This window comes from Orycteropus afer, unplaced genomic scaffold, assembly GCF_000298275.1.
Source record: "Orycteropus afer afer isolate SDZICR_OR568_19922 unplaced genomic scaffold, OryAfe1.0 scaffold00421, whole genome shotgun sequence".
NCBI lineage: Eukaryota > Metazoa > Chordata > Mammalia > Tubulidentata > Orycteropodidae > Orycteropus > Orycteropus afer.
The window spans coordinates 746,412-773,563 of NW_006922008.1; the positions used below are offsets into that span (position 1 = coordinate 746,412).

At 39.2% G+C, this 27,152-nt stretch overlaps 1 protein-coding gene across 1 annotated transcript in view; it reads left to right on the forward strand.

Moving 5' to 3' along the window:
• RBFOX2 (RNA binding fox-1 homolog 2) overlaps nucleotides 1–27,152 on the forward strand; it is a 420,257-nt gene that overhangs the window by 311,225 nt on the left and 81,880 nt on the right. The window contains exon 3 of the mRNA XM_042782714.1: nucleotides 22,165–22,389. Within this exon, the coding sequence (XP_042638648.1) occupies nucleotides 22,165–22,389 (225 nt within the window). The remainder of the gene's footprint in view (nucleotides 1–22,164; nucleotides 22,390–27,152) is intronic.

Sequence of the window (27,152 nt, forward strand, 5' to 3'; positions counted from 1 at the left end):
TTGAACCACCAGCCTTCTAGTTAGCAGTCAAGTGCCTTAGGCACTATGCTACCAGAGCTCCTCCACATTTGTTAGATGCTGCTAAATATCTATCTGATGGTAAGAATTGAAGGTGGAAAGGTGAAGTGTGAAGGGCTAGCTCCTGGAGGAGCATGACTTCCATAAAAGGGATTTGGCCTTGAGATTGTAGTCATTAGGGAGTCTAAAATTTTAAGAAGAGAAGTACGTACCATTATCACATAGGGTTTTGTTTTAGAATGATCATTCTGGCAGCTGCTTAGAAGATTGATTAGGTTGAGGCTAAGTTAGAAGAAAGGATAACTGTTGAAAGAAAGAGTCTTGGGGTAACCTGATGAGAGTAGAGACTATGTGTTCTTGTCATTCCCCACAGTACATGGCATGGGCTCTCACATGTAGCCTTTCAATTGTTACATGTATTTAAGAGAACTGTAATAACTCAGGTTTTGTGGTAAATGTTTATGACAGATTATTTTATTTCACTTATTATTTGTAGCTACCAGCAGAGTTGCTAATGCTACTGAGAAAAGAATGCTGATCTTTTTTGCAGACACAGATTTCAGAAACTCATATTCAGCCGAGGTGTTCTGGGTACTTCAGTGTAGCAGACATTTTCTGAAGATCAACTATGATATCCTCATCATTACTGCATTGGTAGAGGGAGTCATCATGAAGAAGTAGATGAGTCAGTCCCTGGTCCACTTAAGGACTTTACTGTGTGAAATCATTGGAGGAAATAGAAGCCATCATGTTACTGTGGTTATAGATAAAATACAGTTTTGTTCTGGGAAGGAGGCAGAGGAGATTTTTGTCTGTTACTATACGTATATCATATGAATATGCACTTTAAAGTAGTGCACTGTATTTAATAGAGTACCCAACACAAGATCTGTGAACTGTAATATTTTATGGTTCAGAAACACTATGGAATCTTGCCACTGTTTTATTCTGAGCCTGAGTTGTAACCGTTCTTAGGGATATTCCAGAAGAACATGGAAATGTAAAGTTAATTGCCCATGAAGGCAAAATGAAGAGTAAATTCAATTGTGATGTTTGGTTCAAGATAAAGAACATCCATAGATTGTGTATACATCCCCAATTGCACTGAATAGAATAGACAACCAACCATTAATTGTGTGCAAGGACTTCTGTTTCCAAGGAAGCAGATAACTGAACCAGAGTCTTTCTTGTGGTCTCATCTTGCTAGGGAAAGACATGATTCATGGATGTTTGAGTTTCTAAATACTGCTTTAAGGAGAAATGGAAGAAAGCTTTTAAGAGGTTGCAGACACTAAGACTATTATGGGATTTGTCACTTTTAACCTAATAGACTATGGGTTTGAATGGCTTTGTTCTGAAATATTCATTTTCCTTTTTAAATATTCATTGCTGTGAGATGCAGAACTCAGCCTCAGGGGAGAAGGAGATCTGGCTTTTTTCTCTGAGGAATCCAGAAGCGAGCGAGCGTGCGTGCATGCTGAAGACAAGTGATCTGGAGATAAACTTGCAGTATTCATGTTGGCCAAGCCTATACCTGCCCTTAGCCTTGTATTATCTTCTGTCGTGTAAGCATGGATGCAGAGTATATTGTATTGCCTGTTATATTTTTATTTTACTCATTATCTGTTGCAAGGGCTAAAGATTCCGCTTCGCCCGTCTCTGGCACTCTCCCGCCCCATGGCATGACTAGCACAATCACACTTGAGGTCCTGGTTCTTTGATTACACCTACACTATTTTAGGCCTGCATTTCAGTAAGCTTACATTTTTGTTTTGGAAAAAAATAAACAAAAACAACAGCTGATTTTCATCCCCTTAACTGTAGGTTTCATATCATGCAACTCTCTCCTTTCAGACAGCTTGCATTTATGACTACTATTTTCTTCCTCTCATGACTTTCACCGTCCCTCATCTCTGCCCATCTTCTACAGGTGGAGATGCTTCAGGACATTTTCTGGAGGCACACTGCAACCATGATTCACTCTCATTCTGCCCAACCAAAGCCTTCTTCAGAGTGTGGTACTTAAACCATCTGTACCAAAGGGTACCAGGCCCTCTCCAACCCACTGAGTCATGGTCAACAGGGAAAAGATCTTGACATTTGCATTTTAAAACTTGTTCCCCTAGTGGTCATTGTGCATGATAAAATGTGGAATCTCTGCTCCAGGAACTAGATAAAAGGTGGGTTTGTGCAGGTGAGGGGTTGGGTATAGTGAAGTTGGTCCTGACAGTATGAAGTTGGAAACCTGCTTATTGGGAAGGCAGCAGGAATAGATGTGTCTCCTGGGCTCCTTGCTTGGCATCACACATTTTCCCTTAAATTAGATCTTTCAAGAGGTGAGTGGGGTTTTTGTTACTGTTAACCATTATCACACAACCCTTAAATCTGTTTTTGCGGGCTTCTTTGGGATCCCTGTCACCCACTAAGTTCCAGACAACCAAATGAGAAATGATCTCTTAGAATTCAACCTGACTATAAAAATTGTAGATTCTATATAGAGAATCAGTGTAGATGTTTTCCCTTTGATTTCAAACTTGTATTACCTGCAGGCTGTATGGCATCTTCTGGCCCTGGATGTAGTTTATATCTGTTGTGAAAAAGAAAGTACATTACTCTGATTTGCATTACTTCCGCAATCAGATACATTTTTTAGGACCTTTAAACACAGATACTTTTTGCTTTGGATATTCAGATTATGAGTTTTGTTGAGGTACGAAAAGGAGAATGCTCTTATTCTCAGTAGTTCTCCCCCAGGTGATTATGGTCGTTTGAAGAAGAAATAAAGATAAAAGCAGTAGGTAGGTAGTAACTACCTAGGTAGGTAACTTGGCTGTTTTTAAATTTTGGTTTTTTTTTGTTTTGAATGCAGAATATTTCAGATACCAAAAGGAAGGCAATTTTGGAGATTTGGAGTGTGCCACTGTGAAATTTAAGTAGGATGAATTTTTCTTCTTGTCTAGTAACTGAGCATTGTTTTGCCTTTGACTTTGTACAACTTATTCATTCATTTTGTCTATCTGAATTTTCTTCTTGATCTAGCATTCTTCTAAAGTGTTTTTGTTTTATTTTGCTTTTTTATATTTTAATAGATTATTTTAAATCTAGCATTCAGTGCTCATCTTCTAAGATAACAGAGTATTGTTGTTGTTATGTGCCATCGAGTTGTACCCTCCTTGGGTTTCTGAGGTGGTATCACTACAGAAGTAGGTTGTCCAACCTTCTTTCTGAGGAGTGGCTTGGTGGGTTTGAACCACCAGCCTTCTGGTTAACAGTCAAGTGTGCCTAAGGCACTACATTACCAGAGCTCCCAACAGCAGAGTAGTTATTATTTTTTTTTGCTCTTGTCACAAACATCTGGGTCACTACATTTGGTACCATATTCTCAACTGAGAACTTTACTGTAAAATGTTTTTCAAAAAGGCAGGTGAAATTTGAGATCTAGGCTGACTTAACCAAATTGCAGGGAATGGAAATGATTCAATTTATAAAATGCTTAAAGGCAAAAATATTTTCTTTCTACTGTAAACTTTAGAATTAATTTTTTTATAAAATGATTAGAGGCTGTAGCAATGACGATAAACTGGTGAGAATATACTCTCTTTAAATAATGGGACAATTCTTTTTACGATAGTATAAATGAAATTAATACTGATCCGATCATACTGATGGTCCATTCTGCTCTCGTATGTAATACAGGAATTGGGAGACTTTTCTCTTAAAGTAGTATCTGCAGCCTGTTGCTTAGATGCAAATAGCAGATTAGGTATATAAGTGGAACTCAGGATTGCCAAGCTGAGAACACTAGAATGGACTTGAAAAATAAATGGGAAGATATAAACAGACAAACAAAAATACTCTCTATCCAAGATGACTTAGACCTTAATTATCCTAGAAAAATGAAGACAGTTATGTTTTGGGGCCATTCCTCCTGCACGTTCCCAGTACTGGACACATAATAGCTTTATTTATAGTGCAAACAACATTGCTGACATTATTAGTTGACATGCCTTTCTCACTTTCTAAATTTAGCCCTACAGAGGCAAGGCTCTTATTTTTACCCTCACCACCTCCCCATGTCAAAGTCCAGCATGTTATAAATGGCTTATATGTCATTAAATAATTGATTCTAATTATATGCTGAATAGTTAGTTCATAGGAACAAAATATGATTACGGAACAATAACAAAACAGATTGATTTACCCTGAAGAGTATTATTTGTAAATAATGAGAAATCTTTCCTTTATTGTTAAAAGTGAGTGGGAAGTCTTGAGTAGTCTGCAACTGTAAAGCTTAAAAACGCCTCTGTTCTGCCTTGTTCCATATATATAACTGCTCGGCTGCCACATTCCTCCAATTCCACCACACAGATCTCTCTTGGATGAATTTCTTTGCCCCACTACACTTGTTTAGGTCCACCTGCCTTCTTCTTCAAAAAGTAAAACCAAGCGCACTGCCATCGAGTGATTCTGACTCATAGTAACCTTAGGGCAGAGTAGAATTGCCCCTTAGGGGCTTCCAAGGATGTAAACTTTACTACGGAAGCAGACTACCTCATCTCATTCCTGTGGAGCTGGTAAGTTCAAACCTCCAGCCTTTTGGTTAGCAGCCAAATGCTTTTACCACTACACCACCAGAGCTCCTTTCTTCTCCAGCATGTTTCAGAAGTTGCTTATTTCTGCCTCTTGATTGCTGCTGTTACCCAGCTAGGATTCTGTTGTCCACCCTCTAGTATATGCTGTTTACTGTTACCAAGCTAAGATTCTGTTGTCCTTCTCTTGTGGTGGTTCCTAACGGGCAAGAGATAGCAACTGAATTCATTAGTACGTAACTGATTGAGTGTAGGAATAAGGAAAAGCTTTCAGGTAAGTCTATGTGATTAGGAAGATAGTTGACTCAGTCAGCATCAGTAAGAAGGGAAGGTAGTAAATTCACTTTCAGAACTGAGTTTGTAATGTTAGTGGGCGCAGTGGCAGTATCCAGTAGGAGCTGGACATGTGCACCTGGAAGAATCAGAAAGGAGGAGGGAGACTGAATTGAGTAGGATGGCTGGCAAGCTTGACTTGCTCTCTCATTCAGTCCTCACTCACAACCCCCTGAAGCCAGCAATCCATTTTATGGATGAAGAAACAGGCCAAGAAAAGGTTTACATTCGTTCATAACCCGGTAAGAAGTGTATGTGGGATTCAGACTCAGCCTTGTCTTTCAGATTCATGCTCCTCCTCCTCTTTTACTGTACTTCCCAGGAAAGCTTAAGAAAGGACACAGTTGGAGCTAGGAAATATTTGGAAGTCACTCCTAGGCAGGTGACGGTTGAAGTTCTGAGATTCCTGTGTGAGGAATAGACTGACAGAAGGGCTGAGACTTGGTCCTTGGATTATATGTTTTTCCTGTTTGATGGGAACGTATTACTGTGATACAGTGTTGGACTCAGAATTAAAACATCTAGCATATTTTACATCGTACACCAGCAGGTCTCATGTGATAATGGGCTTTGGATTTATCACCTCTGTGCCTACCTGTGATTGAAAAGCAAAAGGTCTAATTCCTCCCTTAGAAATACATAGTTGCATCTGGTTTTCACTCACATCAGGTGGGAACTCTTAAACCCTGTGCAAGATTGAAGGAAATTGTGTGCATGATCATGAGCACATGTAGGTTCTTGCCTTTCCTAAGGGGGTCCACCCATAATCCCTTCCTGCTCCCACATTCTTCTCCCTTTTGACATCAGCCAGGATGTCACATTTGCCTCACTCTCTCATATCCTTTATTAGGCTCTGTAGTGTGTATGCGGGTGACTTCGCAGCTGAGTCTTTCTTTATTTAATAAATGTGTATTTAACACTTAATGTTTTAGGTGCCATATGGCATCCTACAGTGTACAAGACAGCCCTCGCCATAATGAAGTGTATCATCTAACAGGAGAGATAAGAACACATATCCAGAAATATCAACATAAGAGTTTGAATTTAAATGCCTCGTACATATTAGTGGTGCAAACAAATACTACAGAGAGGAAGTAATTACTAATTACTTCTAACTGGAAATGGAGAATGTGAATATTGGCTGGAGGTTTGCTCCTGTAGGCACCATACTTCTTGTTGTCAGTTGCCATCCAGTGATTCTGACTCATGCTGATGCCATGTGTGCAGAGTAGAGCTGCTTTGTAGGGTTTTGAATTTGTCAGGACTGTGACCTCTCAGAAGCAGATTACCAGACTTACCTTCTGAGGCGCCTTTGGTTGGATTTGAATTGCCATCCTTTTGGTCAGTGGTCCAGCGCCTTAACCATTTGCACAAGCCAGCAACTCACTTGTGATTCTTCATCTCATTTCAGCCTCACGATAAAAACCAGTTGCCATGGAGTTGGTTCTAACTCACGGTAACCTCGTGAGACCAAGTAGAACTGTGCCATTGGGTGTTCATTGGGGATTTTCACTTTCTGCTCCGTCTGTCTCAGTCTGGGAACTCTGCCAAAACCTGTTTCGGATCATCGCAATACACCTCAACTGACAGGCGGGCGGTAGTTGCATGGGGGTGCGTTTGTGGAGAAGCTAATCAGCCTTAGAATCTAATTCCCATGTGGAAGGTGGAAATTATACCACTGAACCACCAGTGTCTCCCAGTACTCCCAGTTTTGCAGTTGAAGATGCTGAATTTCTTGACCACATTCACAACTAAAAGGTCGCTGAGTCAGGATTTGAACCCAGGCTTATTTGGTTCTAAAGCTTAATCTTATTCCTTTATACCAGGGGGTCAGTAAACCATGACCTGCAGCCAAAACTGGCCCACTGCCTAATTTTTATATGACTAGCGAGTTATGAACAATGTTTATATTTTTAAATTTTAGATTGAAAAAAATCAAAAGAACAATAATGTTTGAGATGTGAAAATTGTATGACATTTCTGTTGCAGTGTTATAAATAGTTTTACTGGAGCCCAGTCATGCTCATTCATCAACACACCGCCGCTACAGCTTCCATGCTCTAACTGTGCAGTAGAGTAGTTGCCGTTGGTCGTTACTGAGACCATGGACAAGTTTGCTGACCCTTACTTTGTACCATACTTCCTTTCTAGGAGTGGCTTCGTGGAGAAAGCATTATTTATATTGACCCTTGTTGGCCCACTAAGGTTTTCATTGTACATGACTATTCTTGATAGAGAGGCTACAGCATGGACAGAGATAAGGATCCCTTCTCCAGCAGTCTGGCTGTGGTTTGGGAAAGCACCATATTTGGGAAATATTGAACAGTCTAGATTTATTGCAACAAGTTATAGTCAGAAATAGTATATGACATGACTGGGAAAAAATGGGTGAGGACACCACTGGAGATGCCATGTGGTATAATGACTAGAAACACCAGCTTTAGAATGGGGTTGGGTTTGGATTTAAGTCAATCTGTGCCACTTATTAGCCACGTGATTTTGAATAAGATACTTAACCTTTTTAAACTTTAGTTTCCTTATCAGTAAAAGACTACCTGCCTTACAGGGTTATGAGAATGAAATAAGTTCATTATATAATATGCAAGCGGCTCCATGAGAGAAAAGGTCTGGTGACCTGCTTCAGCACAGATGACAGGCTAGAAAACCCTATGGGGCAGTTCTACTCTGTCACACAGGGTCACTATGCATCGGAATCGACTCTGGCACACGACAACACGTAAAGTGCTTAGTATGTTGCCAGGGACATAATAAGCATTAATTAAGTGGTGGTGAAGGAGAGTCTAGAGTAACTGGCAGAGAAGTTTAGAACATATTTAGTAAGAAGTCCTGCATCCTTGCATCACAGATTTGGTATTCGTGTAATGTCTAAGTAGTTGAATAAACAAATGTGTTTATATTGGGGAATAATATTTTTTAAATCACCACCAGTCTTGATAAAGCACACATTCCTTTCCTGCGTGTAGGTATCATCTTTAGCTTTAGCCAAAGATAAAAACTAGCTGCTGCTACTCGAGTCTGACTCACGACAGCCCCTCGTGTGTCAAAGCAGACCTGTGCTCCGTAGGGTTTTCAGTGACTGGTTTTTCTGAAAGTCAGTTGCCTGGCCTTTCTTCCTTGGGACATCTGGTGGACTCGAACTTCCAGCCTTTTGGTTAGCAGCCAGGCACTTTACCTGTTAGCACTGCTCAGGGATTCCTCACCAAAGATGACACCCCTAAAATTGTTACTTGGGGGTGGGGGGTATCTTTGTGAAATAAAATTCCTTTTTTTGCCCTCTAATACTAATCTTTCCTCTTTTAAATATGTTGATTAGCTGGCGGGACATAAAATTGATTTGTTGAATACTTACTAGAATATTATAAATAGGCTGTAACCCAGACTTGTTTGTTGCAGGTAGCTCTCTTCAGGTTATTTTAATGGATTGGTGTAGGGTGTATGTTCAAAAATAACTATTTAGGAAAAAAAACTTTGCCATTCATTCTTGCCTTCTTTGTAAACCAGAGCACTATAAGTGTGAGTGGCTTTTTAGGACATTGGGATGATGTGACATTTTGGTGTAGTCACAGATGATGAGGCTCCTAGGAAGTCATCTAACCAGAGAATTGCTTTGTTGATCATTGCTGCCAGCTCCCTGTAGTGGATTCGTGGAGCTGTTGCAGGGTGGGCTGCAGCTTGCACTTTGTGTCCTCACAGTTAGCTTTCTAGAAGATAGGGATGCCGTCATCTTAAATACCTGCTTAGCGTTCTGCTGATGCCTGAAATCCTTAAGCCGCACTTTGACTCTGTAGGAATTACAACAAAAAACAATTCCCTGTAATTATTGTGTTCAGTATTTCTTGAGTACTTTGTATCAAGCAGGCATAGTTTTTAGTGCTAATGATACAACAGTGAACAAAATAAGCAAACTTTTCCTTTATGAAGCTTATATGCTAGTACAGGAGACAGACAAAAAGTATCAAGTTAGAAATATAAAGTGAGGATGAGAGGGTAGGGAGACATAGGGGCTGAAATTTAAAACATAGTGGTCAGGGTGGTTGACATTTGAGCAAGGTCTGCAAGATAACAAAGACTGGAATACCCATGACCCAGGACTGTGCTGGGCACTGGAGGGGACAAGGAAGAACAACAGATCCACAGCTGCTTTCAAAGAACTTGCATTTTAGTAGGATACACTGATAAAAGCTAAAAGGTAGCATCTTTTTTTCTTACCATCTTTCAGTTAAAGTCATAATGTATATGGTAGGGAAGGAAGGAGTCACAGTTAAATCTTCACTGGAGTCTTGTTAGGTGAGGTAGACACTTCATTTGTGTGGTCCTCCTTATTTTCTATTCACACCGTGGCAGAGAAAGTTAATAGATTACTAAATTAGGGGGAAGAGCAACTATGTCAAGTCTTGTTGACTACGAAAGAAAATTCATTCTTTTTCTCGGGTGAGATATACTTAAGCTGTTTAGCCTTATGGCATTAAAACAAAACACTTTCATATCAACATAGAGGTAAATTCATGCCTCGAAATAATCATGTGATGAAGTATCATCTTCTGTTGTCCAGGGGCTGTTGTACTTCTTTTCTGGACTTAGAACTTTGGGATGTGGCCTAGAAATTTAATGCAAATATGACCTTTTTTTAAAAAATAATTTTTTGATAATAATGATACATACTTGGGTAAAAAAAAAAAAAAGAGCTCTGGTGGCATAGTGCCTGAGGCATCTGACTGCTAACCAGAAGGCTGGTGGTTCAAACCCACCAGCCACTCCTCGGAAGGAAGGTTGGGCAATCAACTTCCATAGTGATACTGCCTCAGAGACCCAAGGTGGGGTCACTATGAGTCAGATCCAGCTCACTGGCAGTGAGTTTGATATTTATTTTGGGTAAAAAAATTAAACATTGCAGATATGTATGAAATAAAATGTGAAGATAACTCTTATACCAGTCTTATCCCCTTATTACGTAGATGAAGTAGTTGTTGGGTGTGGTTACTTTAAACAAAAATAAAAAACACTTCTATAAATAACAAAGTAATCCAGGAGTTTCTTCTTGGCCCCCTCAGAGAGGTTTGCATTTCCTGTCTTTTGGGGAACGCTTTCTGACTGCCTGTCTGCATTTCTGCAAAGCACACAGTGCAGGACTGCATGCAGCGAGCCCGCAAGCAGATCACGTCAGATGGTTCGACCTTTCTTCCCCATCGCCCACTGCTCATTGCTGTTTGTTCAGTTGACTAAGCCACTCCTGTCAAGACGGTGCCTGTGGGAGAGTTAATATCGTGTTCTTTTGTGCCACGGTATCAAGCCCAGTAGGGCTAAGGTGGACAGTGGGACTAAAGTAAAAGAGACGAGCCTGAGAGGAAAAGAGGCAACGCCTTGGAAAAGTCCCCTTTGCCATGTTCATCTAAACTTGGAATCAGTCTGTCACCTTCACCAATTGTATTCAGTAGACCCTTCCAGTGGATTCCTGTAAGATTTTATTTATGCCTGGTGTCAGAGCATACATCCATAGAGATCTTTGGGCCTCTTACTCTGTTCACCAGTCCATCTGATTCTGCAGTCTTTTCTCTTCCAAAGGTGTCTTCAGGCCGGTAAATCTTGTGAGGGCCCCTGAAGTGAGTCCACAGGTCCATCTCTCCCCACTCCCACTCTCTCTCTCTCTCACACACACACACACACACACACACACACACCCCACAGCGCAGGAGAATATACAATACCTGGGTCTAGAGATGATGGAGGATTGTGATGAGTGACAGAGACAGGCTTCTTTCCCGGAAAATTATGGGTAAAAAAAACTTGGGGTTCATAGCATAATTTCTAAGAATTAGACAAAGGCAAGATTTTTTTTTTTTTTTTTTTAGGATTTGGGTGAAGATTTACAGAGTAAATTCACTTTTCATACAGCAGTTCACATATACTTTGTCTCATGTCATTGACCAAAATTTACAATGCAGCAGCTCCCCTCCCACTTCCTCCCCATAGTTACCTCCTCCCAGTGTCCATCCCTTCATACTCTTCGAGAGGCCCATTGTCTGCCAACCCTGTATATGATCTTGGATACACTCTCCATTTAGACATACATAATTGTTTAGCTTGTTCACCCATCTATCCGTCCCTATACCCATGTTTGCTTTCATTGACAACTCAGTATTGTATTTACAAAGGGGTTCATATTTGTTGTTTGTACTAAAGGCAAGATTTTTATGTAAAGCAATCTTTAGTACCAAGTAGAAATGATTCTTAGACACTGAAGGCAGCTGAATTTGATGGTGTATAACTTTAAAATGAAAGATAGTTATAAATTTTTGTCTCTAGATAGGTCACCACTTTTTTCTTAAGCAGAAAAGCAAAGCAACCATTGCCATGGAGTCGGATCCGACCCACAGCAACCCCTCCTTGTGTTTCCAAGGCATCATTACTAGAGAAGTAGATTGGATGCGTGGTAACTCAATGGTCCGGCTTCCTCTTATTGATTATATTTTCTCATCACTCCTTTTACATTGAAAGGTATAGATACTTTGTAGGTTTTACTATAAAAGGTTTGTTAGAGGAATGAGGAAACTTGTGGGAACTTGGGGTAGAGGGGTTCACTGTCTTGACTGTGGTGCTGCCTTATGGGTGCTGTTAGGTGCTATCAAGTGGATCCTACTCACGGCAACCCTGTGTGACAGAGTAGGGCTGCCCCATGAGGCCATGAGGTTTCTTGGGCTGCCATCTTTACAGGTGCACATCACACCTCAATAAAGCTGTGGTGTTTTTTTTTTTGTTTGTTTGTTTTTTTGCTGACTAAAAAGTTAGACTGACTTTGCTGTTAATGGGTGTTTCCATGGTGGTTAGTGAGACTGAACACGTCCCTTATGTTAGCTGGTCATATCTCTTCTTCTGTGAGCTGTTCCATTCTGTCCTTACCTGCCTTTCTGTTGGTTGTGTTTCTTAACAACTTTTAGGAAAACTTTCCTCTTGCGTTAGTGGTAGTAATCCAGTGTCTGTCTTGTCTTTTGCAAATAGTTTCCCCCAGTTGATTTTTCTTCTGACCTTGAAGCCCAGCCCCCTCTCTCCCCTTTTCCTGCCCACCCCATCTTTCTTTTTTCCTCCCTCTCACCATCCTTCCCTTCTTTCCTTCCTAATTTAGCCAAATCTGTCCATTTTTTTCCCTTCTGGTTTTAAGGTTTCCTTCTTGCTTACAAATCTCCTACCCCTGGTTACACTTAAAGTTTTCTTATGTTTTCATTTTTAAATTAGATTGTATTCCTTCTGGATTTTTTTTTTTTTTTTTTGGTATGGAGTGTGAGCTGAGGGGCTAATTTTATTTTCTTTCTAATGGTAGCCAACTGTTGCAAATACTATATGACAATTCATTCTCCCAAGGAATTGGAATGCTACCTTTATTTTCTATTAAGTTTCCATATAAATGTGAATCTGTTTTAGGGTTATCACTGTTATGTTGCTCACTATGTCTGTTCTTTCTGTTAATTTCTGTAGTTTTGTGGCAGCTTTTAATACAGCAGAGCATGCTCTCACTTCATAGTTTTTCCTTTTCCAGACTTTGTTAGTAGTTGTTCACATACAAATCAGGAACAAATCTTCCTCCATGCACCATTTGCTTCTAGTAGGAAATGGCATTAAGAATACAGATTATTTTGGGAAAGCTTAACATTTTTTATTAAGTATCCCTTGACGGCACATAACGACAACAACAACATCCCTCCAGAAACAAAATGTATCTATCCAGATCTTATTTTATACTATGTAGTGTATATTACATGCATGTGCTATGGATTGCCAGAAAGAACAAACAAACCTGTCTTGGAAGAACAGCCAGAACGCTCCTTAGAAGCAAGGATGACAACACTTCATCGCTCATACTTTGGTCATGTTCTCAGGAGGGACCAGGCTCAGAGGAAGGACAGCATGCTTGGTAAAGTAAAGGGTCAGTAAGAAAGAGGAAGAGCCTCCCAGCATGGGTTGACACAGTGCCTAATGATGGACTCGGGCAAGCCCCGAGTGTGAGGACGGTGCAGGAAAGGGCAGGGTTTCATGTTGCTGGATATGGGGTCACTATAAGGCAGGACCGACTCGACAGCACCTGACAAACACTGCACTGTGTGTTTTAGATTGTAACATGTCACTATTGTAAATAACTATGCATAAATCTTAGAAACTTTTATTAGGCTTACTAGTTTCTTTTGCCTCTTATGTGTAGAAAGAATAATAGTAATGGGTGCAATTGTGTTTTAAATTTTAGTAACAAAGACTTCAGTATTTTATGTTTGTATGATGTTTGTTGTTGTTAGGTGCTATCAAGTCAGTTCCTACTGATAGCGACCCTGTGTACAACAGAACGAAACACCAGCCACTCCTGTTCCGTCCTCAGCGTCTTTGCCTTGCTTGAGGCCATCGTTGCGGCCACTGTGTCGGTCCATCTCATTGGGGCTTGGCCCCTCTTTTGCTGACCCTCCACTTTACCAAGCATGGTATCCCTCTCCAGGGACTGATCCCTTCTAACAACGTGACCAACGTGCAAGAGGTGCAGTCTGGCTGTTCTCTCTTCTAAGGAGCATTTTGGGTGTACTCTCAAGATAGATTTGTTTGTTCTTCTAGCAGTCCATGGTACATTCAGTATTCTTTTCAACACCACAATCCAAATGCATCAAGTTTTCTGTAGTCTTCCTTATTCATTGTCCATCTCTCACATGCACATGAAGCTATTGAAAATCCCATGGCTTGGATCAGGCACCTCTCATCCTTAAAAGTGACATCTTTGCTCTTTAACACCTTCAGAGGGCTTTTGCAGCAGATTTCCCTGTTGCGGTACATCATCTGTTTTCCTGACTGCTGCTTCCATAGGATGATTGCAGATGTTTTTTCATTGTCTTATATTTTTTCTTTTTGTTGTTTTGGTATAATTTTCGTACATTAACATACTCACCAAGTGTCCAGATTAACGAATTTTAACAATTTGATAAACCTGTGTATCCATCACTCATAGCAGCATATATAACGTTTCTGTCACCCTAGAATATTCCCTTGTGCCAAATTTCAATCAACACTTTCTCCCCACACCCAAACAAAGGTAACTGCTTTCTGACGTCCATCCTCATAGATTAATTTTCCCTTCAAGGAATTGGGAATCATACCGTGTGTGTTTTTTATGTCTGGCTTCTTTCACTCAACACAAAGTCCATGTTGCACATTCCAGGAGTCTGTTTCTTCCTTTCTTTCTCTTCTGAAGAGCATTCCATTTTGTTAGTAGACTGCATCTGTTTATCCATTCCCCTGTCATTCATTTCATTATGAAGGAAGCGTCCATGGACATTCTTGTACAGGTCTTTTTGTAGATAAGCTTTCATTTTTGGGGGTATATACAAGTAGTGTTTAACTATATAAAAATGTAAAACTGTAGAACAGTTGGGCAAAGTGTTTATACTGTTTTAAATTTTCACAAGCAGTGTATGAAAATTCTGGATATTCCAAATCCTTGCTAACATTTTTGATGTGTTCTGCCTTTTGTATTAGCTATTCTAGGGGGTGTGAGATGATACTTCATTCTGGGTTTAATTTCATGTGCTTGCTGACTGATGACATCGATCCGCCTTTCTTGTGTATTTTCTGTCCATTTATTCATCTTTTTTTGAAACATTTCTGTTCTATTTTTTTAAAATTGATTTGTTTTTTTTACTATGACTTGTAACAGTTCTTTGTAGAATAAACTCTTACAGAATCTATATATGTCTTTTTTTTTTTTAGATACATGTATTATGATATTGTCTCCCAGTCTGTCTTGTCTTTTTATTATATTAATGGTATCTTTCAAAGAGCAGAAGTTTTTCATTTTGATCATGCCCAGTTAATAATTTTTTGCTTTGATGACCCTTAATAAGATAAATTGACGCAGTGACTGCAACAATGGGCTCAAACAGCAACAATTGTGAGGATGGCACAGTGCTCAGTAGTGTTTCATTTTGTTATATGTGAGGTCTCTGTGAGGCAGAACCAACTCGGTGACGCCTAATGACAAGCCAATACCATGCAGTTTTAGTTACTGTAGCTTCATGATAAGGTGTGGTGCAAGCCTTTCTAAGGAGCTCTGGTGGTGCAGTGGTTATGTGCTGGGCTCCTAACCAAAAGATTGGTAGTTGGAAACCACTAGCTTCTCTGCAGTCTCCTTCCATAAAGATTTACAGCCTCAGAAACCCTGTGGGGTAGTTATATTCTGTTCTATAGGGTCACTATGAGTTGGAATCCACTGGACAGGAGTCAGTTTTATTTTCTTGGTTAAATCTTTTAATTTTGTTCTTTTTCAAAATTGTTTTGACTATTCTAGGTCCTTTGCATTTCCATATAAATTTGAATATCCACTTGTCAATTTCTGTAAAAATGCCTGCTGGCATTTTTATTGGGTTTGTGGATTTGGGGGATGCACGGTCATCTTAACAAAATTGAATCTTCCAATCCATGACTAAATATTTTGCCGTTTATCCTGGTCTTGCTAGTTTATCTTAACAATGCCTTGTAACTTTCAATGCTGAAATCATACATAACTTAGCGTAGTGTCTAAGGCACTTGACTGCTAACCAGAAGGCTGATGGTTCAAACCCACTAGCCACTCCTCGGAAGGAAGATGGGGCAATCTACTTACATAGTGATACCGCCTCGGAAACCCAAGGAGGGATCGCTATGAGTCAGGTCCGACTCGACGGCACATAACAACAACAACAACGAATCTGTTCCTAGTCATTTCGTATTCTGCTTTGATGCTGTTGGAAATGATATTTTTAAGATTTCATTTTTCAGTTGTTCATAGCTGATATGTAGAAGTGTACTTGTTTTTGTTGGTTGATTTTATATCCCGTAACCTTGCAGAATTTACTTACTGTTCTAGTTATAGCTTTGGGGATTCTATAAAGTTTTTTCAGGTATATAATTATGTATAAGTAAGGACAGTTTATTTCTTTTCCAATATTTATGACTGATTTTTTTTCTTACTGCATTGATAAAGGCTTCTACTGTGGTGTTGGGGAATAGCTTGCACTCATTTGAAAAACCATGAGGACCTTGGACATGTAAAATGATATATGTTTTTTCCAGAAATAGATCCATCGACCCGTGGTCAGCTGATTTTTGGCAAAGGGCTGACATCCATTACATGGGTAAGAGATGGTCTCTTTAGCAAATGGTGCTGGCAAAACTGGATATCTGTTTGCAGAAAAATGAGACAAGATCTGTACCTCACACCATACACAAAAACTAACTCCAGATGAATCAAAGACTTAAATGTAATACCTAAAACTGTAAAGTTCCTCAAGGAAAACATAGGGGCAAATTTAGGGGCCCTAATTTATAGCATAGGAGCTCTGGTAGCATAGTGGCTAAGGCACTTGATTGCTAACCAGAAGGCTGGCGGTTCAAACCCACGAGCCACTCCTCGGAAGGAAGGTTGGGCATTCCTACTTCCGTAGTGATACTGCCTCGGAAACCCAAGGAGGGGTCGCTATGAGTCGGGGCAGACTCGATGGCAAACAACAACAACAACAACAATTTATAGTATAAATAGACCATCAAGCATAACCCAAAATGCACAAAGAGCAGAAGATAAACTTAATGAATGGGACCTTCTAAAAATTCTTCTGTGCTTCCAAAGACTTCTCCAAAGGAGTAAAAAGAGCACCTACATATTGGGAAAAAATATTTGGCCATGACATATCTGATGAGGGATTTATCTCTAAAATTTATGGAAATTTCTGACACCTCAACAACAAAAAGACAAATGATCCAATTCAAAAATGGGCAGAAGACATGAATTTCACCAAAGAGGATATTCAGGTGGCCAAACAAATACATGAAGAAATGTTCACGGTCATTAGCTGTTAGAGAGATGCAAATCAAAACAACAATGAGATACCAACTTGCCCCAGCACTAGTAGCAAAGTTCAACAAGACAGAAAATAACTAATGCTGGTGAGGATGCGGAGAGATTGGGACTCTCATACACTGCTGGTGGGACTGTAAAGTGATGCAATACTGTTGAAAGCAATATGGTGATTCCTTAAAAAGTTGGAATTAGAAATACCATTTGATCTAGCAATCCCATTACTAGGTCTATATCCTAAATAAGTGAGAGCCAAGACAAGAACAGATTTATGCACACCAGTGTTCATTGCAGCACTATTTACAATAGCCAAAAGATGGAAACAACCTAGGTGCCTATCAGCAGAAGAATGGATAACCAAATTTTGGTACATATACACAGTGGAATACTATGCAACATTAAAGAATAATGTAGATCTGCAAAACACCACATAACATGGATGAACTTAGAGGACATTATGCTGAGTGAAATACAGTCTATCACGGAAGGACATACTGTGTTAGTTCATTATTGTAAAATGTCATGGAGAGGTTTATATATGGAAGAAAACTTTCTTTGTTGGTTACCAGAGGTGGGAGGGGAAGGGAAGGAGTACTGCATAAATAAGTAAATAAGTAAATGAAGATTTTTTTAAGAATAATGAAATAATAATGATAAAAATGATATGTTCTTGACAGTTATTCGATGAATAGTCTGTCCAGGGTATTCTCTCAGTTACTGAGTCAATTTTGATCATTTGTTTTGTTAGAAAGTCTTTGTTTTATCTAGGTTGGTAACATTCTTCTCCAATTTACTTTCTTTTGTTTTCTGTTTCCTTAATTTTAACTTTAGTAATTTCTTTTTCTTACTTTCTTTAGTTTGTTATTTCCCTAATGCCTTTAGTTGAATTATTAATTCATTTTTGTCATTCTGTTGTATAGGAAAACCAAAAAACCCACTGCCATCCAGTCAGTCCCAACTCATAGCAACCCTGTGGAACAGAGTAGAACTGCCCCACAGGGTTTCCAAGGCTGTAAATCTTTCCGGAAGTAAACTGCCCCAGCTTTCTCCCACGGAGTAACTGGTGGGTTTGATCTACCAACTTTCTGGTTAGCAGCTGCACCACCAAAGCTCCTTGTTTTATGGTAAAAAGCATGTGAAAATATTTTCATCTCTGTGCAGTTTCATGTAACCTCTAGATTTTTATATGAGAGGTAGGTCTTCTCAATATTTTTACCCTTGCTCATAATTTTCCTTTTTTTTTTTCTTGGTCCTTTTATCCAGATGTTATTAAGAACAGTGTTTCTTAATTTCCACATGGTTACAATTTTTGGTTATTGATTCTTAATCTTGCTAGAGAAGAGTTAGTGAATGTGGTTTGTAAAAATAGCTACTGTTAAGGATTTTTCAGGGTTTTCTTAGGAATAAAGTGATGGACTTTCTATGTATTTTTCATGGGTATTATTACTATTTTGTTGTTTGTAATTTCTGTGGATTAATAGCAAGTATCACATAAAGCTTGTTCAAATCCATGTTACTGTGTGCCTTTGATCCATTCTGATTCACAGTGAGTCTATAGGAAAGAGTAGAACCACCTCATAGGGTTCTTAGACTATAATCTTTATGGGAGCAGATCACCAGCCCTTTTTTTCTACAGAGCAGCTGTTGGGTTCAAACTACTAACCTTTCAGTTAGCAGCCAAGTGCTTAACCATTGTACTACCAAGGCTCTTAACTTAATTCCTTTATCCATCAGACTAAGCTTTGGAATGGTAAAATGGCTTGCGCAAGATGACAGGATCTGGGCAAGGCAGTCCAAATTCAATGTCAAGTCTTGTGGTTCTAACTACATTTCTCTTTTTAGTAAATCAAGGCAAAACATAAATTCTAAGAAAATCAAATGATAGAATTGAGAAGTTTTCTTTAAGGTTCCATGGTGAGTTGAAGATGTAACCTGAAGAAAGCTTGGATGAAGGAAGGGATCAGACTTCTGTACTTCTCCTGGTAGCTGATGTCGTTTATGGTCCCATTATAAAGTGCATTATTTTGTGCAGTTTGATGTGTTAGTTGTTGAAATAAATACAACAATTACTACCCTAGGGTTATACTACTTTTTGGTCTCCTTTTAGTACACACAGGGAAAGATAGGGATGCAAACAGGCTGGTGATAAAGTGATGAAATGTTTGAACAGCTTTTAAAGAAAACAAGATAATTTCAGTGTTATGGGGACAAATTAGGGTAAAGTAAAATGTAGGCATTCCTTTTAGAAAATGTGCCTGGGCATAAAATAAAGCAGTGCCCATCAGGAAAGACAGTGTTTTCTTAAGTAATAAATTTAGTGTAAAAACAGACTTTGTGTTGACATTAGCCTTTGGTCAAGGAGGACCGAGCTTTTGGGTGACACCCTATAATATTCCCCCACCACTACCACTTTTTTTTTTTTTTTTAACAGGGAGGGTTCAGGGAGTGTAGTTGATGGGATAGCATGTCTTTTAAGGCCTTTAAACCAAAATAGCCTGAGTAGACATTAAATTAGAACAGATCTTATATCTAATCCAAGATGGAGTTACACTGGATGCAGAAATGCTCTCTGCTGGAAGCTAGGTCCTTTGAAAAAAAAGGATGTGTTTTTGGCATTTTCTCATGCTATTCCAATGCAATGCTGTTTTATTTGGGGACCTTGCTGAGCTCACGTTTATGAGCTGTAAGCTCTGTTGAAAGTTGATGCAGGTGGATTTCCAGTTACAGTGAAAGAGCCCTAGAACACGTCTAAGCAGAGTGTGAGACAGAGACAGAAAGCCCAGGTGACCATTGTACCACTCCTGAAGAGCAGTGCAGGTGGACTCTTCTCCCTCTGTCTCTCCTTCTTTAAAATGAAGTTCCTGTTGACCACCTAGAGCAAGTGATGATGGGTCATTCGCTTTAAAACATTCTTTGAAGTTTCAAGACACTTTGTAACCTGGAATTACTCATGTGGTTCATATTTATACCCTTGAAGAGAAAGGATTGGTTTTGGAGAGAACTGTATGAGTATGCTGCGGCTTAATTCAGTAAGGGCTGAATTGAGATGACTCAGGACAGCCTGTATCCCTGCTGAGCCTTATGTATAGCTTACCTGTAGGAAGGGTCTGCACACTCAACCGAATAAAACCCAGCATTTGCATAAAGATCTAGCAGCACTCTTATTCCTCTCTCGCTCTTTTTTTCTCTTTTACATTTTTGAATTAGGTAATATTGTTAGAGTGAGGTAAGTTGTTATTAACTAGAAAGTTTGTTGAATTTTTTTTCCCTTCACCCAAGATAATATGTGTCTACCCTCTAGTTAGTGGTTCACCCTTCCTTCCCTACCCACTCCTGATAACCATCAAAGAATGTATCTTTTTTTGTGAAACCCTTTTCTTGATTTTTTACAATCGTAGTCTCATACAATATTTATCCTCTAGGTTCATCCATGTTATGAGATGTTCCACAGATCCATCGTTGTTCTTTAACGTTGCATAGTATTCCATTGTGTGTATGTACCATAGTTTGTTGATCCATTCCTCCATTGGTGGGTATGTAGGTTGCTTCCATCTTTTTGCTATTGTGAATAGTGCTGCAATGAACATTGTTGTGCATGTATCTGTTTGTGTCACAGCTCTTATTTCTCTAGGGTATATACATAGCAGTAAGATTGCTGGATCATATGGTATTTTCTTTGCTATCCATAAGATTTTCCCTGGCCATTTCTTTGAGAAGTGGACGGCCTCTTCCTTCTTCTTCCTCGGGCAGTGTTTCGTTCTGCTGTGCATGGGGTCGCTATGAGTCGGAAACAACTCGATGGCACCTAACAACAACAACAACACTGGTATTTTCTATTTCCAGATTTTTAAGGAAACGCCACCCTATTTTCCACAGTGGTTGCACCATTTCATTGTCCCACCAGCAGTGTATGAGAGTTCTATTCTTTCCACACTCTAGCCAGCATTTGCTGTTTTCTGTTTTTTGGGACTTTGTTGTTAGGGCTGGGCTGACTTGGTGTCTCATCGTCATTTTGATTGGCACCTCTCTAATGATTGTATTTCTTTGTGTGTTTGTTAGCTGCCTGAGTGTTTTCTTTGGTGAAGTGTTTGTGTCCTCTGCCCATTTTTTAATTGGATTACTTACCTTTTTGTCATTAAGTTGTTGAAGTTTTCTATAAATTTTAGAGATTAGCCCATTGTCTGATATGTTGTTGCCAAAACTTTTTTCCCATCTGTGGGTTCTTTTTTGGTGAAATCTTTTGATGTGCATAAGGGTCTAATATTTAGGAGATCCCAGTCATCTATTTTGTCTTCTGATGTTTGTATGTTTTTAATTAGATGGGATAGTATATTTATGCTATATTTATGAATTAGTTTGTCCTTATTTTTTCTTTATGGTTTTGTCTTATTTTTTCCATATGGTTTTAGGCAGTGTTTCATTGTTGTACATAAGGTCACTACAAGTTGGAATCAACTCGATAGCACCTAACAACAGCAGTTTGTACCTGAACTTGAAGACAGTAGTGAGAGAAGGATTAGAAAAAAAAAAAAAAAAAAAAAAGAAAGCCTCCCAAGCCCACTATCATCAAGTCAATTCTGAAATAGCCTCTAATAATTTTCTGTGGTTGATGTATATTCTTTATATTGGTGATTCCGATACCATACTGGATCCCAGATAAGTAGCTGGCAATGAAGTCCAGTGGAAGGGAGTCCTGCTGTGCTGGTAGCCTTATCATCTGTCAGTAATTATGAAACACCATTTTTGCTATTTTGTCTTGGGAAATCTTTCTCTAGTTCTAATACTACCTATTAAAGGAAGGAGTTTTTATTTTGTTGTATTAACCTAGTAGCCAAGTCTCAAGTGAATCTCTACTTTGAAGTCCAAAGATTATTTTTTTAGTATACTTCTCCTGAACTCTGTACTCTAAAAATCAAAAGGTCCATGTTATCTGGTTTTGAGATTTTACTTTATAATGTCATTCTACTTGAATTATAATTTAAGATTATTTTCCCCTTGAAAATCATTAAAAGAAACTATTCTAAAGAAAATACTAGTAGACCAAATTGGGCTTGAGAAACTTACTGACTTTTTTTTTAATACTTGGTTTAAAGGAAATGTTTTGACTCCTTGCCCTCCAGTCAGTTTTAATATGATTGTGGACCTGCCTTGTCACCAGCATTGACATAATCAGAGTCGTGTGTGTGTGCGTCTGTGTGTGTGTAACAACATTTTCCTTAATCCTGGGAGCAGTAAGTGTTCTGTTTTACCTAACAGAGAATTCTGTCTAATCCTCTTAAAAATAATTATGTAATGAGAATATAAAGTCACTTTTTCTCCTCTTCTCTTTCTCACTATTTGTTTTAGGGTAACCAGGAGCCAACAGCAACTCCTGATGCAATGGTTCAGCCTTTTACCACCATCCCGTTTCCACCACCTCCACAAAATGGAATTCCCACAGAATATGGAGTGCCACACACTCAGGACTATGCCGGCCAGACCAGTGAGCATAACCTGACACTCTACGGAAGTACGCAAGCCCACGGGGAGCAGAGCAGCAACTCACCCAGCACACAAAATGGATCTCTTACGGTATGTGAACATGGGAAGATAGGGGGCCGCATGGCACTGTGTGGAAATCTTTGCCTTGCTCATTAGACTAATTAATTGAATTAATTTAGCATTTATATAATTATAGTTTACTTCAAGCAGTGTAATCAGAAGATAGCTCTTCTGCCAGATTGCTTGGGTTAGAGTCCAGTTTGGTCCCTGGTTAGCAGTATGATTTTAGACGGATTATTTAATCTCTCTCTGTCTTGGTTTACTCATAAGTAAAAGGAAGATAATAGTGCCTACCTTATGAGGTTGTTATGAGATTTTTAAAGGTACTTATCACCATCATGGGAGCCCTGGTGGCACAGTGGTCAAGCACTCACCTGCTACCCAAAAGGTTGGTGGTTCAAACCCACCCAGCAGCTCCACGGGGGAAAGACCCAGCAGTTTGCTCCCATCAAGATAGCTCTGTGTGGCAGTCTGCTGCTGTCATGTGGTGTCGCTGTGAGTCGGAATCAGCTTGATGACATACAACAGCAGCACTCAGCATCGTGGAGCCCCTGGGTGGTGCAAGCAGTTAAGTGCTTGGCTGCTGACTGAGAGATTGGAGCTTCGAACCCCCCCGAGGTGCCTTGGAAGAAAGTCCTGGCAGGTCACATCCTTGAAAATCTCATGGCACACAGCTCCACTGTGCAACACATGGGGTCACTGTGAGTCAGAACCGATTTGACAGCACCTGTTGGGTTTTGTGTGTGTGTATGTATGTGTGGCTTTTGTAATCATCACCACCGCTCTAGTTCAAACCACATCACTTTCCTATATTACTGCTGCCAAATTTAAGGAGCTCTGGTAGTGCAGTGGTTGAAGCACTTGGTTGCTAACCATAAGGTTAGTGGTTCAAACACACCAGGTGCTCCACAGATGAAAGATAAGGCATCCATAAGGATGACAGCTTTGGAGACCCTCTGGGGGCTGCTGTGAGTCGGAATCCACTTGATGGCAGTGGGTTTGACTTACTCCTCTACATAACTGCCGGGGTACAGACAGTGTTTCTACAAGTGTATTTGTATGTTCTGTAAGAATTTCCAGATATATAGTAAAGCTGACAAGGGACAAGGTGATAGTCACTTCTTGGCCACAGCCAGCTACCCAGAGGGAACAAGTAGTTGGACCTGTGGACTTGGGACCATGGTCGCAGGGGACATCAAGCTCAGTCGGCATAACATATTACACAAAAACATTGTTTGTATTTTGGCAAGTAGTGACTGGCATCTTGAAAGCTTGCAAGTGGCCATCTAGAAGCAATGATGAGTCTGTCCTCATCCAGAGCAAAGAAGAATGAAGAAAACCAAAGACGCATGGAAACAATTAGGCCAGGCGACTAGTACACCTTTCAATCCTCAGCCTATACGACTATGAGACTAGAAGCTAGATGGTGCCTGGCTACCGCTGTCAACCACTCAGAAGGGAATCTCTGTAGGAGATCCCAGATAGAGTGGGAGAACAATATGGATCAAAACTCAAAAATTGTTTTTTTTAAAAAAAGGAGCCAGATTTGGTGTTCTGATAGAGCCTTATGGGTCCACTGAGACTATAGCCCCTAGCTGTCCTTTAGGTCTGGAATTGTACACACTCCTGTGGCTTCCAGCCAAACAAAAGACAGGCATATAAGGTGAACATTTACACTAGGTAGATACACTCCTTGGAGAGATCAATCATGGGAGAATAGAAGGGCTGTGTACGCACAGGGAGACGCTTGAGGGGCAGGAGTGCATGGGAAGGAAGGACTCAGAAGAGGTAACTACGGGGAAGAAGTGGAAGGGGAGCTGTTGCGCTGTGGGGAAATTGTATTCAGTGTCATGAGACAAAGAGTATGTGAACTCCTGTATGGAAAATGAATTTGCTCTATAAACTTTCACCCAGATCACAAAAAAAAATTAAAAAAAAAAACACTGCCAAGGTGTAGGGCTTTTTATTTTTGTGCAAATTAGGCTATTTTCTTGTTTAACTTGTATGGTTTCCTAACATAATGAGAATAAAATGCAAACTATAATTGATTTACTAGATCTTGGTCCCACCCTGCCTCTTTGACCTCACTTTCTCCTATTAACTTCCTAAAAGTAAATGTCATGAATTGGCAGTAAGTATCTATCACATACATATTCACACCAAACCCAAACCTACTGCCATGGAGTCTATTCCAACTCATAGTGACCCTATAGGACAGAGTAGAATTGGTCCCACGAGATTTCCAAGGCTGTAAATCTTTACAGAAGAAGACTGCCTCATCTTTCTCCTTCAGAGCAGCTGATAGGTTCAAACTACCAACTGAATGCATTAACTACTATGCCTCCAGAGCTCCTCACATCCATATTAACATACAGAAAGCCGTATTGTCTATGGAAATGTGTGGTGTACCTCCAAAGAGAAACATGTTCTGTACTCTACCTATCTCTGTGCCTGGTTCTAGTTTTGTCTTTGCCTTTCTCATACCAGATTGTCAGAAGGAGTGTTTTATTCAGCTGGTAAGCCTACTTGCTAAGATGTACTTTCCAAGCAAGATCCTTGTAGTGGAGCTTTGGTTGCATGAGAAAGGACTTAACCTGCAAATACTTCCCATTTTCTTTTATTGGATATTGGACTACCAAGAAATCCCTTCTTTCCTTAAAAAATCCTGTCAGTGTTGGTGAGTTATATGTAAGCATATAATTTTATATCCCATAAATAATCACTACAATAGACAGTTTATTTCAAGAGTCTAGTCATGATTTGGGCAGCAGATGAGGCTCTCCATAGCATTTGTTCCCGAATTGTGAATATACACACTGCTGTTCTGGCTGCATTTCCAAATGACTTTCAAATAAGTGGTCATTAGCTTACAGACCTACCAGAACAACTGTTTCAACAATAGGAATGAAAAAGAATCAATAAAATATAACTCTGAGGCTTTTTAAGGTAATTTAAGTAGTAAATCAATTTCTTTACTAGCTATCAGTCAATTAAAATTTTCTTTTTCTTGTTAAAATGACAATTTTAATAATTGATGTCTTTCTAGGAATTTGTCCATTTTATCTAAATTGGCTGATTTGTTGGTATAAGATTATTTATGATAATCTGATATAATCCTTTTAATGTCTGTTGGTCTGTAGCTCTGTCCCTGTTGTTATGTGGCATCGAGTCGGACCCAACTCATAACGACCCCTCCTTGGGTTTCCGAGGCAGTATCACTACGGAAGTAGATTGCCCGACCTTCCTTCCCAGGAGTGGCTGGTGGGTTTGAACCGCCAGCCTTCTGGTTAGCAGCCAAGTGACTTAGGCACTATGCTACCAGAGCTCCTACCTCTGTCCCTAGTGATGTCTTTATTTTTTCTTGGTCAGTCTTGCTAAGGTTCATTAATTTTGCATATCTTTCCATGAAAACAGCTTTTAGATTCATTGCTTTTTACCTATTGTTACTTTTTTTTTCCTGTTTCATTGATTTCTGCTCTGTTCTTTATTATTTCTTTCCTTCTATTTGCTTTGAGTTTGATTTAGTCTTATTTTTCCAGCTCCGGTGATTGATTTTAGATCTTTCTTCTTTCTAAGATGTGTTTAAAGTTTTGTATTTTCCCCTTAAATTTCTCTTTAGCTGCATCTTATAAAAGATGTCATACTGTGTTTCATTTTCAGTCAGCTCATGATATTTCTATAAGTTTTCCTTATGATTTCTTCTTTGACCCTAGGTTGCACTAGAGATATTTTAATTTCCAAATGTTTGAGAATCTCTCTAATTTATTTCTTTTATAGATTTAAAGTTCAATTCCATTGTGGTCAGAGAACATACTTTTTATTATTTCAATCTTTTTAATATACCGAGTCTTGTTTTACGCCCTAAAATAAGATCTGTCCTACAGAATATTCCTAGGGCAGTGACCCTTTTATCAAAATGAATTTTCCTTCTTCATCACTGTTGGTATTTTGGTCTTATATTTATATGGTCTGATATTAATATAGCCACTCCAGCTCTCTCAGGATTAGTGCTTGCATGATTTACATATGGGGAGGGGGAACGAACTCACTGCGGACTTCTACGGACTTCTAACTCATAGAGACCCTCATTCGGTTTCCGAGGCGGTAAATCCTTACAAAAGTAGATTGCCCAACCTTCCTTCCATGGAGTGGTGGTGGGTTTGAACCACCAGCCTTCTGGTTAGCAGTCAGGTGCCTTAGGCACTGTGCCACCAGAGCTCCTTATGATTTATATAGAGGTATTTATTTATTTATATCTTTAAAATCATTTTTGCTTTCTACCTCTTTGCATCTAAAGTGTCTCTTATAAAAGAAACAATTAAAGCTTGCTTTTTATTCAGTCTGACCATTTCTGCCTTTTTATTGGAACATTTAGTCCATTTATGTTTAATGTAATTATTAATATGCTTGAATTTATGTTTCTGTTTTATTATTTGTTTTCCATGTACCTTGTGTCTTATTTCTTCTGTTCATTCTTAGTGATTTCTTTTGTGTTACATAATTTTTAATGTACCCTTTTAATTTGTAATATTTAAACCTATTTTGTTTTATTTTCTTAGTGGTTGGTCTAGATAGCATATCTTAGATTTATCACACCTATGAGAGTTGCTTGTGTGCGTTATTCTGGTAAAATACAGCTTCTTTGTTCCAATATAATTCCATTTCCCATCATTTCTTTGTGCTATTATTGTCTATATATTTACATATATTATAAATGCAACAAAGTGTTATTACTTTAAATGATCTTATGTTTTCTTTCAATAATCTTATTTTTTTAAAAGAAATTTACCATT